The sequence below is a fragment of the Empidonax traillii genome, unplaced genomic scaffold, assembly GCF_003031625.1.
Source record: "Empidonax traillii isolate 1590-97213 ecotype Southwest subspecies unplaced genomic scaffold, ASM303162v1 scaffold2525:size22601, whole genome shotgun sequence".
Taxonomy (NCBI): domain Eukaryota; kingdom Metazoa; phylum Chordata; class Aves; order Passeriformes; family Tyrannidae; genus Empidonax; species Empidonax traillii.
Genome location: NW_020957718.1, coordinates 1 through 18,249, shown reverse-complemented (window position 1 = coordinate 18,249; position 18,249 = coordinate 1). Strand labels below are relative to the sequence as shown.

At 52.0% G+C, this 18,249-nt stretch overlaps 1 protein-coding gene across 1 annotated transcript; it reads left to right on the top strand.

The window, feature by feature from the left end:
- The first annotated feature begins 1,120 nt into the window (after window positions 1-1,120).
- Window positions 1,121-17,417, top strand: LOC114072012 (RNA exonuclease 1 homolog). Its single transcript, XM_027909922.1, has 7 exons — window positions 1,121-1,167; window positions 8,089-9,881; window positions 10,979-11,080; window positions 13,271-13,463; window positions 14,092-14,255; window positions 16,105-16,242; window positions 17,175-17,417. Exons 1-7 carry the CDS (start codon window positions 1,125-1,127, stop codon window positions 17,415-17,417), a joined length of 2,676 nt encoding a protein of 891 aa, XP_027765723.1. The 5' UTR covers window positions 1,121-1,124.
- The last annotated feature ends 832 nt before the right edge of the window (window positions 17,418-18,249 follow it).

Genomic DNA, 18,249 nt, shown 5'->3' with positions numbered 1-18,249 from the left:
TGTTGGGTCCTCCAGCCCATGGACTCTGCTTGGGGGCCTTAATTCTGCTTTTTTTTTTGTGTTTAGGGCAGTAATAACCAAAATGTCACCCTTTTTGCGTTTCGTTTTTAACTGAAGTTTTTGCAATGAGGACTGAAAACCCAGCTGGTGGTAAGGTCAGGACGTGTCTTTCCACGCCGTGGCTCCCCAGCAGTTTGGGATTTGGGGTCATTTATCTGTCCCAGCAGTTTCCTGTGGGTGGGCGGGGGCAGCTGGGTGATGTGCTAGGATTTTGGGGTGGGGCTGAAAGGACACTGGGGTTTTTTGCTCTTTCCGTGGCCGTGGGCAGGTTCAGCCCCAGGTCAGAGTCTCCCCACGTGGCTCTTCCTCGCTCCAGTGGAAAAGCAGGAGTTGGGAGCAAATCTCCACCAACCCAGAAGGGTTTTGGGGGGTGAAGGTGCAGCGAGCTACCCGGTGCTGGGGCGCTCCCACAGGAGCCCTTCATCCACTCTCAGAGGATCTCCCTCCACCTTCAACACCTTTTGAACACTTCCCCTGATTGGTTTTATTTTTTTTTTTTTTTTAATCTCCAGCCAAGATTTTTTATTTCTTTTTTAATCTCCAATCCTAAGCCCTGCCCTGCTGTGCTTAATGGGCAGCACGACTCCCTAATCCCGGGTTTCCCAGCCCACGTTCCGGTGCTGGGCGAGGCCGGCGTGGGCTGGCGTGGGCTGGCGTGGGCCTCGGGCAGGCGCCGACAGGCATGGCCAGGCAGTGTCCCTTGTCCCTGATTCCCTGCAGCCTCCTGCCCTGCTGGACACGGGGTGTGGGGCCGGGGGCACGGCAGGACGGGGGGGGATGGATGTCGGGGGAACCCACAAGCCACTCGTGGGGGTCCCGCGTGTGCAGCTGGGGAGCGGGCACAGCAGGTGGAAAACTCCCCCCGGGGGTGACGGGAGCAGCTGTAGGAAAGAGGAACCCGGTCAGAAAACCCCCGGCGACACGGAGAGCCCGAGCGAGAGCTGGCAGGCAGCGAGGGTGAAGGCGGGTCCTGCCCCGAGTCTCTGCCCCTGCGAGTGCAGTGTCAGCACACGCGCGGCGTGGGGAGCCGGCAGCCCTCGCCGCGGTGCCTCAGCAGGGCCGGCATGAACAAATACCTGCAGTGTTTGCTGAGCGCGGGGAGCTCAGGTAACTCTTCTGGCCCTTTTTTTTGACTCGGGGTGAGGGGCGAGGCCGGGAAGGAGAGAAGCGAAGCGGCTGCTCCGGGGAGGCTTTCCCGGGGGGTGCCGCTCATCGAACAGCAGCCCCGGGTGCTCGGGCTGCTCCCTCCGGAGCACAGGGACCGTGCAGACAGCTCAGCTCGCCTTGGGGGGATCTGCTGGCACCGGGGTTTTCCCTCTCCCTGCGGGATCTTGGCTCTTTATCGGGGAGAGGGTTGTGCTGAGGGTGGGGAAAGCCTGTGGAGCTGCAGGAGTTCCCGAAGGAGCTGCAAAGTTTTAATTCCGCCTTTCGGGTTGTCCGAAGCCAGGCAGGTTTTAAAACCAGCTTAACTCTCCCTTTTAACCCTTCATAACTCACATCTGAAGTTGTTTTGTCTTTTAAATGTGGTACAGCTTGAAAGGTGCTTTTCTTTAGCTTTTGACTTTGTATTTCAAGGTGTCCAGTTGTGGCTGTATTGAAATAGTTGTTGTTTTTTTTTTTTTTCCCTGAAATAGTTAAAGAAACAAGACAGGTGTTAAGCAGATAACTTATCTTGAGCACACCAGAGAAAGGCTGGAAAATTAAAGCACTGGTGGGTGTAGCTGCTTTTGACTGTGCTGGTCAGAGTAAGTTTTCAAGGTGGTGCTGAATAGAGAGAAGACACCAGATAACTTGAAACACCTAAATATTTCTTTTTTCTTCTTCTTTATAAAGAAGATTTGCTAATGCTCTGCTGATGAGCAGGTCCCAACAATTTCCCCTTTTCCTGTATTTTGGGGAATAACTTTAAAGCTGTGATGAGAGGGGGAATGGTAAGATCTCCAAGGAATCCAGACACTGAATATCCAGATTAACGTTATCATGGCTTTGCAAGCAGTGGGATGCCTCTGACAGGCTGTGGGGTGAGGGTGGCTTTGGGGTGCCAGCCTTTGCTCTCTGGCAAATGCACCAGTTTTGGCTCTCAGTTCCTTCCTAAATCACTGGGAGAAATGTGCCAGTGGGGTGATGTCCCCTTAGGAGAACATTCCCACCTCTCACAGGCCTGGATGTTCTTTGCTGTTTCACAGTGGAGCAGGTGGGACCGTCAGGGCTGGTGATGGAGGGATGGGAGGGATGGTTTTGTCTGGCTTTTCCCCCCTTGGATTCAGCTGGTGGGGCTATGGGGGGCAGTGACAGTCCCAGCTGCCCCCCAGAGCTGTCTCTGGGGCCGTGGACAGGGTGAAGCTGCCACGTTCAGTGGCTTGAGGACCCTTTAGGTGTTTGTCTGTCTGGGCCAGAGGCAAAATTGCCCAAAGTTGTGTTTTTTTGAATAGAATGGGGGGGTGTGTGCTGTGTCCTGGGGTGGTGGTGCCTGAGCTGCCCTGTGGGACGTGCCCTGACATTCACCTGCAGGAGTTTCCCAGCTGGAGCTGTTCCCTGCTGGAATGAGCCCACTCAGGCAGGGCTGTGGCTCAGCAGAGCTGGAGAGGGACTGGGGACAAGGGATGGAGGGACAGGACACAGGGAATGGCTTCCCACTGCCAGAGGGCAGGGTGAGATGGGATATTGGGAAGGAATTCCTGGCTGTGAGGGTGGGCAGGCCCTGGCACAGGTTGCCCAGAGAAGCTGTGGCTGCCCCTGGATCCCTGGAAGTGTCCAAGGCCAGGTTGGAGCACCCTGGGCTGGTGGAAGGTGTCCCTGCCCATGGCAGGGGGTGGCACTGGATGGGCTTTAATGTCCCTTCCCACCCAAACCATCCCATGATTCCCCCCTGGCAGGATGGGAACAGCCTGTGGATGGTCCAGGGGGGATGTCTGGCTGCTCTTGTCCCTTGCTGGGCCTCCCCCTCCCCGTGCTGGTTGTGGCACCTCTGGGAACCCCCCGCTCAGCCTCCGGGCTCAGGTGGCACCGTTGGTGGCAACAACACCAGCTGGAGAAACCAGCCCCGACCCAGAGCAGGGTTAAAAATACCCTGTGAGAGATGACTGTTCAGCTTTTTTCAGCCTCTCTTTTCTCACATTTGAGTCCCTTTTTCCACTAAAGAAATGACTGTAGGGGGGTTCATGATGTACTTTACGTTAAAACACCTCCCTTGGAGTAACGAATCCGAGGATTGGGGTGATAGGGACGTCTCAAACCTTTCTTCCTGCTGTCTCTTGATCAGAACGAGGCTATACCTGCTTGTAAAATTTAACTTCAAGAGTTAAAATTTACTACTTAAAAACAGAAGGAAGGAGCAAACCAAATTCTTACAACTAAGATTATATCTGAAGTTGAAGAAACATTTCTCTTAGCTCCCCTTCCCTGCCCTCCTAACCCATTTCCTCTGGACAATTACTTGAAAAGTACTATTTTAAAATCTCAGCATTCATTATTTCCAAGCGGTTGCCTATTATTGTCGAATTAATTGTTGGGAATTTGCTTTGGGTCCTGGCAAATGAGCTTTTGTGCCAAGAGCTGCCATTTCTTTTGCACTCTGAAGAGGAGCAGAGCTCGCTCAGCCTGCTGGTAAAGCCTTTTCTGAAACTTCTTTTTTTTTTGTTTTGTTCTGGAGGAGCCACCGTCTCCTCTGTGATGCATTAAATGAAAAGCATAAAGCACCTTTCCAGTGGTGCTAATTCCTGTGTGATTGCAGGGGCTGTCCATTTGCTGAGTGATGGCAGGGCAAACACAGGGAGCTGTTAAACCAACAAAGCTCTTCCGATGACGTGAAATAAAAATGCCTTTTGTTTGTTTTTGTTTTTTTTTTTTTTTTCCCTCTCCAAAGAGTCTCCAAACAGCTTTCACCTTCCCCACCTTCCCCACCTCCCCCACGAATGCGGCTTTTGTTGCCAGCTGCAGGTGACCCCGGGGAATGGGTGACTTTGGCGGTGGCAGGTCTTGAAAATCATGGAATCCCTGAGGCTGGGAAAGACCCTTGAGGTCCCCGAGTCCAACCAGCCCCAGCACTGACCCCACCTCCCCAGGTGACTGTTGAACACTCCCAGGGCTGGTGACTCCACCACTGCCCTGGGCAGCTCTGCCAGTGCCTGACAACCCTTTCTGTGAAAACATTTTTCCAAATATCCAACCTGAGCCTCTCCTCCTGTCCCTGTTCCCTGGGAGCAGAGCCCGACCCCCTCCCAGCTCCCCCCTCCTGTCAGGGAGTTGCAGAGCCAGAAGGTCCCCCCTGAGCCTCCTTTTCTCCAGGCTGAGCCCCCCCAGCTCCCTCAGCCCCTCCTGCTGCTCCAGCCCCTTCCCATCTCCACTCCCTTCCCTGCACACACTCCAGCTTCTCCATGCCCTTCTTGTCATAAAATATTGTCAAGAAATGTTTGCTGTGCAGCTTGACCAGCAAAGCCTTTTGCTTTGAATTCCTAATTGCTGTAAATTTGGAAGTTTCTGGGTTTTTTGCCACCTTTTTGCCTGGCAGCAGCAGCAGCTCAGTAGCTCTGTCAGGTCTGGAAGGGAGGTGTTTGATTGTCACCCAATTGCCCAGAGCAGCTGTGGCTGCCCCTGGATCCCTGGGAGTGTCCCAGGCCAGGTTGGACGGGGCTTGGAGCAACCTGGGCTGGTGGAAGGTGTCCCTGCCCATGGCAGGGGGTGGCACTGGATGGGATGCTCTTTAAGGTCCCTTCCCACCCAAACCCTTCCAGGATTCTGTGCCCCACGTTCTGCACCTGCAGGTTTGCACTGACCAGCAGCCATCCCACATTTTGGCTTTGCTGTGTTTGAAGCATCTCAGGTATGTGTTGTGGTGGGTGCTGGGGGGAAAAAAAAAACCCAACAAAAAAAACCCCAGACATCTTTTTCTCCAGAATGATTCACTGTAGAGTAAGTTTTACCATCACACAGGTGACCTTGTCCTCCCATTCTTCTGTAATGTCAGCTTTGTTTACTTGTTGCCCAAACTAGAAGGACCAGGGAGGAGCTGCTGGATTAGAGGAGCTCTGTAATAAAAGCAGCTCCACCTCAGAGCTGAGGCCTCGTGTCCCAGGAGAAAGCCCAGCCAGCCCCGTGGTTTTGGCAGGATCTTGTGTTGTGCTCCACATTCTCTGGGCTGAAGGGGCTGAGTTTGATGTGCTGGGTTAAGGAAAACCCTCACTGGGGTCCTGTGGAAATCAGTAATGACTTGTTTTGTGTGCTGTTGGTGGGAACTCCACCTCTGTGTGTCTTAGGAGGGTTATTTCATGTGTCTGAGGTATGTTAATTTATTAAAATTGTGCTTTAAGGAGTGCCCTGATGGCAGTTTTCACAGTCCTGTCAGGGGGTGGCATCTCAAGTCTCATTATCTCCTGATTCCCAAAGGACAGTGTAGACTCTTTTATAGAATCCCAGAATATCCTGAGCTGGGAGGGACCCACAAGGACCATCTAATCCAACCCCTGTCCCTGCCCAGGACACCCCAACAATCCCCCCCTGTCCCTCAGAGCGTTGCCCAAACGCTCCTGGAGCTCTGGCAGCCTTGGGGCCGTGCCCACTGCCCTGGGGAGCCTGGGCAGTGCCCACCACCCTCTGGGGGAAGAACCTTTCCCTGAGATCCATCCCACCCCTCCTGGCACACCTTCATGTAAAACACCCCTCCAAAAAGCGTTATTTCAACGTGTGATGCCTCTCTTTGGCTTCAGCAGGAACCACAGACATCTCTCACATCAAACCCAGTGCAGTTCCTCCTGTACTAATCCCCCTTTACATCCTGAGCGTCCAGATGAGTGAATTAAAAAGAGGAATAAAGGGTGAACAGGCTCATTTGAGCACCGAGGGATCCTTTCCCTCTGCTGGGTTCCTGGGAGTGTAATCAGGCAGGTCTGATTTGAGACAGCAGGTTGGTTTCTCTGGCTTTGGAGGCTTGATGGCTCTCTCTGTTTATGTGTGTGTGTGTTTATATAAACACCCCTCCTCTTGCTGTGTTTCCCCTGCATTATCTGCCGATGCTCCCTGGCCAGGGGTGCCGGTGCTGACGAGCTTGGTGGAGGCCACTTAAGAGAGTCTTTCATGGCCAGGCAGGCTTTGATCAGCAGTGCTGGGTGATCCATCAGGGCCTCCTCCACAAGAGCTCTTTCCTGGCCCGTCTCAAAGCCTGCTGGCACGTCTGGAGGTTGTAATGTGTGTTTTCATCTGCTCCCTCCACCCAGGGCCACGAGAGGTGCCCCTGGTTTTGTCCTGCAGGTGAACAGCAGGGGCTCAGACACCAGACCTGTGCTTGGCTCGCCTTCTGCTTTTATCTGATCCTGACTCATTTAAAGCAGTTTGGTTTCCTGGGTGCACAAGATGCCTTTTGCGCAGTTTGGGTTTGTGTTTTTGCCCATTTTGGCGAGTCTTTAGATCCAGACTCTTGTGCTCTCTCTTTTCCTGATCCTTGGCTGTGCACAAACTGCCAGGCTTTCAGCTGTTCCCTTGGAATGCCTGTGTGCTCAATTTTAGGTCTCAGTCTCAATTCACAGGGTGATAGCTGACTCCTCAGCTGGTCTTCTGTGCCCCAACGGAGCTGATGTTTCACAGCAGGGTGGGGAGGGATGAGGTTGGGGGATATGGAGCGCTCCCTGCTCCTTGTCAGCTCTCAGGGTGGTGTTTACACCTCCTAGTTTTGATAATCTGGACACAAACTCGCCTTGACGCTGCTGCCCCTTTCGTCTGGCTTTGCTCCTGGTTTTCCCTCGTTGCCTTCATTTCCTCCTGGTTTCTGACTGGGCTCTGCAATCAGCCTGGGCAGTGTCCATGCTCTGGTTTGCTACCTCCTCCCTCCCTCTCCTCCCACGGGTGAGCTGTGCTGGGTGTCACAGAGGGGAAGGGCACTCACTGCTTTGGGAAATGCTCTTGGTGTCGTCACTAAAGCTCTTTGCAACAGCTGGAGGGGAACTGCTTGTAGAAATACCCCCTTGTTCCTCCTTCCCCTCGTTCCTGGCTCTGACAGTGCCAGGAAGGCGGTGACGTCACCCTGTGATTGCCCAGAGCCCCTGTTCAATCACGAGCTCATTGGTTTGGAAAAAAAACTTGGCAAACCCGAGGGGGGTATAAAAAGTATTTTCTGAAAGCGCTGCCTTTGTTTTAAGCTCTCTTACTCTGCTTCCCCAGGGGCTGGTTCTACCCAACTGCTTGACGGGTTCTTGTTGCCAAAAGGAGCTGTGCGTGTGTGGATCCTCTATCAAAAAAAAACACCCCAAAACCCCCAAACAACCCCCTCAAAACCCTCAGTCTTGTGGGAATGGGAGAAGCGGCTCCTTTAACGCTTTCTGACTTCCAAGAAATTCCCTCATCCCTCTTAGAGCTGAGAGGTTTTTTTATGTTCTGTCCTTTATCTCTCTGCCTGTTGTCTGGTTCTTCTGCATATCCATGTTGGAAAGGCAGTTTTACTGCTGTCCTTGTGGGAGAGAACAAAAGGTTCCTCTGGGATATATCCAGAGGCACTCTGATAAAACAAGGATTGAAGACAGTTCCGAGTCCAAAAGCAGTTGTTAACGCACCTGTAGCTTCTGTGAGCTTGCTAAGTGTGGTTTTTGTAAGAATCACGGAATGGTTTGGGTTGGAAGGGACCTCAAAGCTCATCCAGTCCCACTCCTCTTCTTACTGGAATCCTCTTCCCACCTCGGTTGCTCTGCTGAATTAAGCAGATAATTCTGTGCACACTCAGCTCCTCTTGGGCCTCGTGATTATTCCTGGGTGCCCTGAAGAATATTTAATTTATAGAGATTTCCATGAGTAGCAAAAGCACTTTGTTAATGGATCTTTGATCCTGGGAGTGGGCTGTGCTGTCTGGTGTAGTCTAGGCCCGAGAACATCACTGGTGGCTTTTGGTATCCAATGTTTATTTATTCTGGGGTGCTTTTGGTTGTCATCAGCGTTGGGTTTTGGTAAGAGCAGACCTTACAAAGACCTCTTTTAGATTTTACTCTATAGAAAATATCCCTTTGAATTACTGACAGTAAATGATGTTTAATTCCTTTTTCACAGAGCGGGGATATGATCCCTACAACCCAGAGCTTCCCAGGGCCTCGCTGGAGACGGAGGATGGCACCCTGACTGACCTGACAGACGTGACCCCTGGGATTCTGGAGCTGGAGCTGGTCAACAAGGCCATTGAGGCTGTGAAGAACGAGGTGGAGAGAGAGCAGAAGAAATACGAGGAGCTGCTGGAAACCACCAAGGAGTTTGGTGCCTCAGAGGGCTCCTCCCTCCTCTCCAACTCGCCCGTGTCGGCTGCTGGGACTCAGAGCGATTCCTTTGCCTCCCTGGAGTACAATCCAGGGAGCTACAACTTCAACAGTAACTCAGACTACAACCCCACCCCTCTCACTGCTGCTGGCCGGTCGAGTAAATACACTTTGGACTCCTCCCGATCCAAAGGGAGCTCCCTGGAATACATTCCCAAGGCTGTGGTACAGAGTAAAAAATACAGCAGCGCTGTCACCACCAACAAGTACGTGATTGATGACTCCAAGCCTTCCACAGACTTGGAATACGACCCCCTTTCCAATTACTCAGCCAGGCTTTTGAGCAAAGCCACGACCAAGGAGCCCAAGGGGTCCAAGAGGGAAAGGGTGGCTGATTATGAGGATTCCTACTCTCCCTCACAGAAGAAGCTCTGTGAGGACCCCGATGACTACGAGGTGTTGGCCAGGTTCTCCTCCTCTGAGGATGAGGCTGATGTGGAGTACAAAGCAGCTTCTGGTAGCTCACCATCCAAAGCTGGCTCTGAGAGTGAGTCGAACGAGCTCTCCAGCAAAGAGCTGAGCACCAAACTGGATGGCTTCGCTTCCCAGGAGAGCAGGGAAGCAGCACAGTGTGGCAGGGAGGACCTCCCAGGCTGGCAGAAAAACGTGGCCAAAAACCTGCCAGACAAGAGCACAAAGGCTCTGGTGAAACCGTGCTCTGGTAAGAACAGCCAGGAGGCTGAAAATAAAAACAAAGACTCGAAAGACAAAGCAAAAAGGAAGAAACCAGACCTTAGTAAGACACCAGGCCTCGGTGAGGCCGGGAAGAAGGAGAAGAGTAAAGAGACAGAAAAGGGCAAAGTGCTCAAGAAAGAGGAAAAATTGAAAATCAAGAGCGAAGAGAAAAACTGCAAAGATAAAAGCGTCAGGGCGAAAACAGAGGGGAACCTGAAGAAACCTGAAAAGCAGAAGTCAGAAAAAGCAGATGGGCTCAAGAAGGAAAAATCCAAGTCCAGCAGCAGCAGCAGCAGCAGCAGCTCAGGAAAAAGCAAGAGCGAGGGTTTCCCCAAGGGCTGCGGCTCTGAGAAGCTGGGGAGCAGCGGGAAGGACTCCCAGAGCAGAGCGGGGGACGTGAAAAACGGGAAGGAACCCTCGGGCCGGAAAAACAAGGAGAAAGGGACCAAGACCGCGGGGGGGGAGAGGAAGAAGGAAAAGGTCAGTCCTGCGGGCCAGGGGGAGCCCAAGAAGGGCCGGAAGCAGCGGAGCTTGAGCCACGTGGACCTGTTTGGGGACGAGAGCGGCGAGGACGACGCTGAGGGCCGGCCTTTGGCCTCCTCCCGGCGCGCCCCGAGCTCAGACTCGGACGGGGCGGGCTCGGGCTCGGCCTCGGAGGGCACCGGGGAGAGGGCACGCAGGGCCAAGCGCTCCCGGCTCTCCAGGTCCTCCTCATCCTCCTCCACCTCCGACGGCATCGACTATTCCATCCTGGAGAAGGACGTGGACTTCGAGTCGGACCCCATGGAGGAGTGCCTGCGGATCTTCAACGAGTCCACCGATGTGAAGACCGAGGACAAGGGAAGGCTGGGGAAGCAGGTAATGCTGGGGTGGGTTCTGCCTGGGCTCAGTGGTGCTGCTGCTGCTTTCAAGAGGCTCCGTGGGTTGGGAGAATCTCATCCTTGTCCTGGCTGAGTGCTCGGAAGAGCTTGCACCTGAGTTTTTACCTGCGGGATCCAGTTCCCTTTTTGTGTGGAAGGCCTTTAGCCATCAGGGTTATCAGTTACTTCTGTCCCCATCTGGGCCTGGGTGGCTGGAGAAGAGGCTTCAGAGAACAAGTTTTGGGGGTTTCAGAGCTGAATTTGCCAGTGTGGGCGATGCCTTCTTGTTGCAGCAGAGTTTAAGAGCACGGGGGTAAAACCTGGGCAGTGTATTGGGACAAGTGAAGTCCATGTGCATGTCACTGGATACTTTGGAGACTACCCAAATATTATATAATATTTATTATTTTGTGGTGTTTGGTCTCAGTAGTGAGTCAGGAGAGGGTTGGGATGGATATCAGGAAAAGGTTCTTCCCCCAGGAAGAACATTCTCAGTCACAGGGTGGGACTGCTGGGCAGGGCCAGGAGTTGGACTGGATGATCCTGGTGGGTCCCTTCCCACTCAGGATATCCCAGGATTCTGTGATGCTGCAGGAACAGGGCACTGTGGTGCTTTTCCACCGGGAAGAATGGCTCTGTGGGAGGGTTCACTAGGGGTGTAAGTGAATTAACAGGCCCTGGAGTTCCTGGAGAGCCGAGTAGTTCAGTGGGAAGTGCTCATCAGAGTCAGATCCCGAGTTCTTCAAAAAAAACCCACCCCAAACACCCCTGGATTTATTAGGAGTGCCAGGAGAGGTGAGGTGTGTGAGTGGCTGGCAGGAGAGGGGTGTTCAGGTCTCCTGTGGTGGGTGTGGGGTGTCAGCAGTTGTGTCGTAGCTCGTGGAGTGGGGACTGTCACGCTGCTGTCCCTTGGCTTTCCTGGGGGCTCCTGGGGTCAGAGCAAGGTTTGTGTCAGCATTTCAGCAGCTGAGCACATGTTCTCACCTGCCAGCTGCCAGGTTAACCCCAAAAGAGACTTCTCCCATCTCCCTCTTGAGAGGGGTCTTCAAGTCTGCTCAGTTTTGGGAGCTTGTTCTTTTTTTTTTTTTTTTCCAGCCATCCAAAGAGGAAGCGAACGAAGAAAAGACAGAAGATAATTTAACTACCTTGTTTCCTGGCCAGAAAAGAAGGATCTCACATCTTGTCAAACAGGGAAATGTAAGTGCAGATTTAGAAGCAGAAGTTTAGATCCTTTCAAGTGAGGATTTTCTGTCCTGACCCTGGCAGAAGATGCAGTCCCAGGGCCAGGCAGGGGCACGTGAGCTGTTTGTGCTGGAATCAGTCTAATTCCTAAAAAACCCCCATGTTTAGGCATCTGTTAAAAATGGCAGCAAAACCCTAGTGAAATTTGTAAGCTGTGGAAGAGTGAATGGATTCTGCAGTCTGTAACCCTTTGGGATAGGTTGAGATGTTCATTTCCCTCCACTATGGCTCCATTCAGTGATTCAGATAAAAAATGAGCTGGACACGAGGTCACTCTGTGCCTGATGGTGCTTTTCTGTGTCTTGTGGACCTAAAAGCTGCAGGAAATTTTGTCAGATGTTTAAAACCATTGCCTTACATTTGTTCTGAATCAGCCAAGAGCATCAGCAGTGTCTGTTTGGATACTCTTCTTTCCCGACTGTAAAAATACAGAGATGAGAAGAATTAAAGCCAAAAAAAACCAAACAAAAGGCAGGGAGGATGTTCTGATTTTTTCATTCCTTTCTCCCTGGGATTTTAATTCATGTTTTCTCTGAGGCTTTAATGTGTTTCCCTCCAGGTGCTGAGCACAGATTAGTTTTATGTTCCAGCAGGATAAGAGTGGAGACTTACAGACTGATTTGAGCTGGCCAGTCCAAATTAATTGTTCTTCCTTTCCTCTCTGCCTAGGAAAGGTTTTTTTTTTTTTTTTTTTGCTTTTTGCTTTTAATAATTTGAAGCCCTGAGGTCAACACAATGTGTTTTATTTAACTACATATCTTCAGCCAGTTCGTGTGGTTTGATAAGGGCCCTTTCTTCCCAAGTGAAGAGATAAGAGACTGAAGCAAATGGCTTGGAAATTCATTAACTCAAATATTTATCGTAAAGAGGCGCCTTTTAGGCATGCACAGACCTTTAAATATATTTTCTTAATGTGACAGCTGATCCCAAAATGCTTTCCAAAGATGGGAGCCCCAGCACAGGCCCTGCTTGGGCAAACAGAGCCAATCTGGTGACTCCGCTCTGGGACCGGCATTCCCTGGCGTGGCCCAGCTCCCCTGCTCAGCAGGTGCTGGCAGACCTGAGCTGCTGCTTTTCCACCCAGAACCGAGCCCTGTGCTTTGCCATGGCCCTCCAAGGGCAGTGTTTGCTCAGTGCTGCTCGTGATTTACGGCTCAAGCACTGAGGGGAGGGAGCCGAGGTGGGGGAAATGATGGGCCGGAGGAATTGGAGGTGAGGCACCAAATGAGTGGCCTGTGCTGCTCAGAAGCCTGTCATTAGAATTAATGGCTGACTGCACTCAGTTTGGTATCCAGGAGCTGGTGGCAGCATCAGAGACCAGGAATGCAGGAGGTGCCAGCTCGCCCCCGATTTGCCGTGTTTGCTCTGACCCCTTTCTGAAGGGATTCCGGGAGGCAAGGCCTGCTCCTCGGATTTCTGAGGTTTTAAGTGGTGTGGAGAAGTTTGTCCTGCTTCTGCTGCCAGAAAACCTCTCTCTTTGCTGACATCATTCCTGGCACTTTTCCTGCAGCCCAAATTTGGGCATGGGAGGAAGTGCACGTGGAACCTGTTGGTGCTGGGCACGGCTGAGGTGCCTCCAGAGGTGGGCAGGGACAGAGCCTGCTGGAAGTGCAGAGCTCAGCTTGTGCAGTGCTCTGATCCCATAAATACATATTTGGGAGGCTTTCAGGTAGCTCCAGAGTGGAGACCTGGAAGGGGAGTGCCGAGAGCTGGGTGTGCAGGGAGAGAGCTGGGAAGCTCAGCATCGTGCACAGCGGGGAACGGAGGCTCATTGTCGCTTCTTCCTTGCAGTACAAACCCCAGCAGGCAGCACAGGGCTACTTTTGTGTTCCAGTGCAAGCCTCAGAGTGTTGGCAGAGCCCACAAGTGGGTTAGGCACAGGGATGGGGGAACATCCCACCATTAAGAGCAGCTCAAACACCACCTGCCAGCCGAGGAGCGTGCTGGGAGGCCTCCCCGAGGGTGAATCATTAATGCCGTGGGCTTGGATGGGTGACTCTGACTGTTTTGCTCTGAGAGACAGTTGGCATCCTCTCCTCCCAGAAGCCTGAACGTGCCCAGAGAGGAGGGGGTGAGGAGAAGAGGCCTCTGTGGGGCGGGGATGGGGCCGGCGGGGGTGGCTCTGACGGTGGTTTGTGTGTGCAGGCAGAGGCCCCGAGCAAGCCCGTGGTGAGGCCCTACCGTCCCCCCACGGCCCAGGAGGTGTGCTACCAGAGGATCCAGCTGGCTCAGCAGCAGGCAGCACAGCTGGTTCAGAAGGCCTCTCTCTCTTTGCCAGGAGAAAAGAGGAGGATTGCCCACGTGCCAAATGCCGCCCTCACCGCAGCAGCCAAGCAAGGTAAGTGGTGCTTGGGATCGCTGTGCTGTCCTGGTAAAACACACTGCCCGGGGTTCAGATTCCTCCAGGGCAGATGTGAAGCTATCAGGAGATGTGTGGAGACTTGAATCTTTGCTGACAGTGACCAGTGGAAGGCCTCTCTCTGAGGACTTCCATCCTGCTCTGAAAAGCATCAGGCTAGGCCTCCAGCCCCATCTCTCACCCTACCTCCATCACCTCAGCCTTCTGTTTCTTGCTGGGGTTGGGTTTGCTCCTCGTTCCCCCTTCCACTGAAGCCTTCAGAGGTGGCACAGAGCAGGGGGGAAGTGCTAATTGATGCTTAGTGCTGCCCCTCTCTAGTCAGAGCTGACGTGACTCAGTCAGTGCCTTGCAGTGACAGAGTCACCCCTTTAAACTCTGCTGACTCAAGTTACCCCAAAACAAACAGAAATGAGGTACCTTTCCTGGCAGGAGGTTCCTTCATCCCTGCCTGGGAGCTGGTAAAATTACCCAATTTGTATCCCTTTGGAGACTTGGCTTTGAAAAAAAAAAAAAAAAATCCCAGCTTGCAGCCTGTGATAGTGAGTTCCCTCTGGCAGCCCGGAGCCCGTGGCAGGATTTGTACCTGGCTGTTTCCTGTCCCCTGCAGGCCTTGGGAGCAGCAAGGCAGCTGTTGCTGGCAGGAGTGTCACACCTTCCAATGACTCTGAAGCCCCCAACCTCCCTCTCAAGGCTTGCACATTAGCTGGGATGGCTTCCAAGACCACCAGCACCGTCGTGCCCAAAAGGGTCGCCCACGTTCCCTCCTTGCAGGTAAGGGAGATCTGGGTTCTTCTCCTCTCGTTCCTCGTTGAGGGTGGTGTGTTGGATCAGGCTCTTCCAAACTTAGCACCCCCTGGCAGTGGGGTTTTGACTGGGTTGATGAAATGGGTTTGTTTCTTCCCGGGTTTTTTTTTAGTGGTGTTGCATTAAAAACTGGAACGCTCTCGGGGGCAGGAGTTAAACAGAGAGACCTGAGTGCTGCTCTGATCTCTTTGGGAACTTAACCCTGTTTGTTTGTTTGTTTGTTTTTCACGGTTTGCCTTTTTTTTTTTTTTTAATTTATTTATTTTTGTGGGAGGCCTGCCCAGCCTTTGGGTGCTTTTGCTGTGAGTTCCTCAGCAAAGAAATCACCAGAGTGGCAGGGAAAGGGGGAATGGCCTGAAGATGAAGGAGGAAAAGGAGGACAGGGTTAGATGGGATACTAGGAAGGAATTGTTGGCTGTGAGGGTGGGCAGGCCCTGGCACAGGTTTCCCAGAGCAGCTGTGGCTGCCCCATCCCTGGGAGTGTCCAAGGACACTTTGATCCAGGTTGGATCAAAGGAGCAACCTGGGCTAGTGGAAGGTGTCCCTGCCCAAACCATTCCATGATTCTACAAGTCCTTCCTTTCCCCATGAGCACTGGGAAAACACTGAGACAATTCAGAGTAGAATTCCTGATGGCAGGAAAGTGGTTGGTGCCCAGATATTCTTGTTGGTGATATCTTGTGTCAGGATATGTGATAACATGCTCTAGATTATTTCTGTAAGAGTGAAAAGCCATTTTCTTCTTTCCCCACCCAAAGAACAGCCCCAGTATCACAGAACTCACAGCTGATTAAAAATGGAAGAAACAACTGAAAGGATAAAATATTTACCAGTGTTACAGAAGTGCTTAAGGATATCATGTTAGGGATTGAGAAAATATATATATATATTCAATGGAAAGGAACAAACCCCCTGGAACAAGGCATCGAAGTAGAAATGTCCTGGGCGAAATGAGCCCTTTTCCAATTGAGGCAGGACCAGTTGCTCCCCTTGGAACGTGCTCACATCTTCCCAGAGAGCTGTTTTTCCTCCAGACTGCAGCGGATGGTTTGGTTTGTGGATGTCTGTGGGGTGGGGTGGGGTGGAGAGCAGCTGGGTGTTTTAGGGGTGAATGTGCAACTTCCTCTCTGCAAAAGAGGCAAATTGTGTGATTTGGGGGGCACAGACTGGTGTTAAATGGAAAGCTGCAGTGGAAGGTCATGACATGCTGTGCCTGAGGAACTTGTCATCCTGCTGAAGGGGGGAAATCCTTTCAGCAGCACCATGACTGGCATTAAACAAGGAAGAAAAACTCCAGTGCAGTAAAGCTGCAGGAATCCCCAGGGAAGTTGGGGTGGTTTTGTTGGCTGCCAAGCCTGGCAGGAGGGGCCTCCTGTTCCCTCCTCACAGCCAGAGGGCCAAACCCCACGTCTGTGACGACACCCCAAACTGGTTTCCCGTGTCACAGCTCCAGTTCAAAGCCTGGCACCGTCCTCCTCCTGAATGTCCCGCTGGGAATGTCAGCATTTTCCTGCCCTGGAATGCTGTGTGTGCATGCAGGGCTGTGACTAAGGCCACTGGAGGCCTTGCCCCCTGGGTGAGCTGCAGGAAAAAACGCTTGTTGTTTTCTGGTTGAAGTGCTGCGGGTGCCACAGGACCTCCAAGGGGTATTTTTAGAACCAAAATTGGTGCAGGTTGTGTTTGGCTCTGGGCAGGTTTTCAGAAGGGAAGTCACAGCAGTATTAATAACAGCAGGAAATGGGAGAGACTCAGAGCAACTTCCTAAAGCCTGACCAGCCCCTCTCTCTCTCTCTCTTTCTCTCTGTCTCATCTCCAGAGCCCCAGCTTACAGAGGCCTGTTATTCCCACAGAATTTGGTGCTAAAGTCCCCACAAACATTCGTCAGAGGTATCTCAATCTCTTCATCGATGAGTGCCTGAAGTTCTGCCCCTCCTCCCAGGAAGCCTTTGACAAGGTCTGTACAGCTCCTTCCTTCCCAGCAGGGAATAAAGGCCAAGACCTTCTAAAATCATGGCAGACCCAGAAAACTGCTTTGGGTTTGTCCACCTGGACAGCAGGAGCTGTTGCTCTGGTACAGCAGGAAGCACCTCCTGAAATCCACAGTGCCTGAGATACACGTAATTGGTTGTGAGTTGTTCCCTGCTCCTTCTGAAGGCTTTTAAGGAGATTTTTAAAGGTGTAGGAACTGTGGAGTAGGAGGATTTCCAAAAGCAGAGTTGAGGCAGGAATACATTTTATTGGAAAGCTTTGGCCTTTAATGTAAGCTGAGTAAATACAGGCCATTGTGTGGTGTGTTCTGTAAGCAAAGCAAGTGCCCACAGGGATTCCTCCCATGGGATTTCACCCTCACAGCTCCCTGGGGGAAATGTTCCTGTTGCATCCCAGGAGCCACCATTTGCCAGATTAATTGTTCTTAGCAGCGAAGATCTTGTGCTGCACCAGAGTTGGGGGACACAGCCTTTCCCAGGCAGTTCCAGGACTGCTTTGTTCATCTCTCAGGGCAAGTTTCCCATGAAAATGCTTTTTTCAGCACTTTGCTTAAAATCCATTATTTTTTTTCCTCTGACCCTCCTGACCAGTGCATTTTTGTGCCACATATTCATGACTCAATTCCTTTGTCAGGCAGTTGGGGTTTTTTTGCTGCCTGTGTTTTTGGAGTCTGTATTTGAAGAGCCAAACATTTCTTTTCCCCGAAAGCAAGAGCAGCTTTGGCTGCCCCTTCCCTGGAGGTGCCCAAGGCCAGGTTGGACAAGGCTTGGAGCCACCTGGGCCAGTGGAAGGTGTCCCTGCTCATGGCAGGGGGGTGGAAAATGATCTTTAAGGTCCCTTCCAACCCCAACCGTGGTGGGATTCTGGCAGTGTGGTGATGGGCTGTGCCGTTCACAGGCTCTGTCAGAAGAGAAGGTGGCCTACGAACGCAGCACCAGTCGCAACATCTACCTGAACGTGGCCGTCAACACCTTGAAGAAGCTCAGGAGCCTTGTGCCCAACTCCCCATCCAGCACCAACAGTAGGTACCACACTTGTGGTTTAATAACTGTGAGCCCTGCCTGGGGCAGAGCCCAGGGAGAGGAGGGTGTAGAAGAGCCAGCCCCCGTTTCTCAGCAGCCCCAGCTCAGCTTTTTATAGCCTGGCAAGCCCTAATGGGCCTTCAAGAGGCGAGTCCTGCAACGCTTTGTTGGCTCTCTGAACCTAAATGGAGATAATGCCACATGGATTCATTTATAAATTTTTTTTTTTTTTTAGCACAAGTCCTTTAAAATGAAAAGCCCTGCTAATGGAGTAACTTTCACATGATGCCTTCAAAGTGATAGACTCGTCCATCACCCCAGAAATCTGTTACACACATTAAGCTTCAAGAGAGAAACGAAGAGGGTTAAGACATTTCATTATTGGCTCTCGAGAGGGTACATTAAACAATCAATTTGTGCTGTTCTTGTGGATTTTTTTTTTTCTTCCCCCTGGTCTCTTCCCTTTTCTCTCCTCTGTCTTCATTACGCTCCTGGCCATTAGTCGGAGCGGCTGAACTTGGGAAGCCGGCCTTTGTGAGAGGGCTGCCAGCTAATGATTAGTAAAAAGCCCCCTCTCTGCCATTATCTGATGTGCTGAGCATATCCCAGAGCTCTGAAGCTCCTTTTCTGAAAGAGCTTGAAAGATTCAGCGTGGGAGGCTGGTCTGCAGGGCCCCGGCAACAAAGCTGCTCCCGCGGGTGGCTGATGTGATGGGGTCAAGTTGCTTCTGTCCTTGGTCCTGTCTTGCTTTTGGTCAGTGCAGGGTGAGCAGGTAGAGCTACAGGTTCTGCAAAAAACTGTAAAAGTGTCCTTGCTGCCCTTAAAACGCTGCTGTGGCCTGACAGTGAGAACTGAAAACTCTCCGTAGTGCTGGGATGAAAAGGCTGGGCCAGCACTTCACACACAGAATCCACTTCTGCAGCAAAGCAAAGAGTCCAAGAGGATAAACA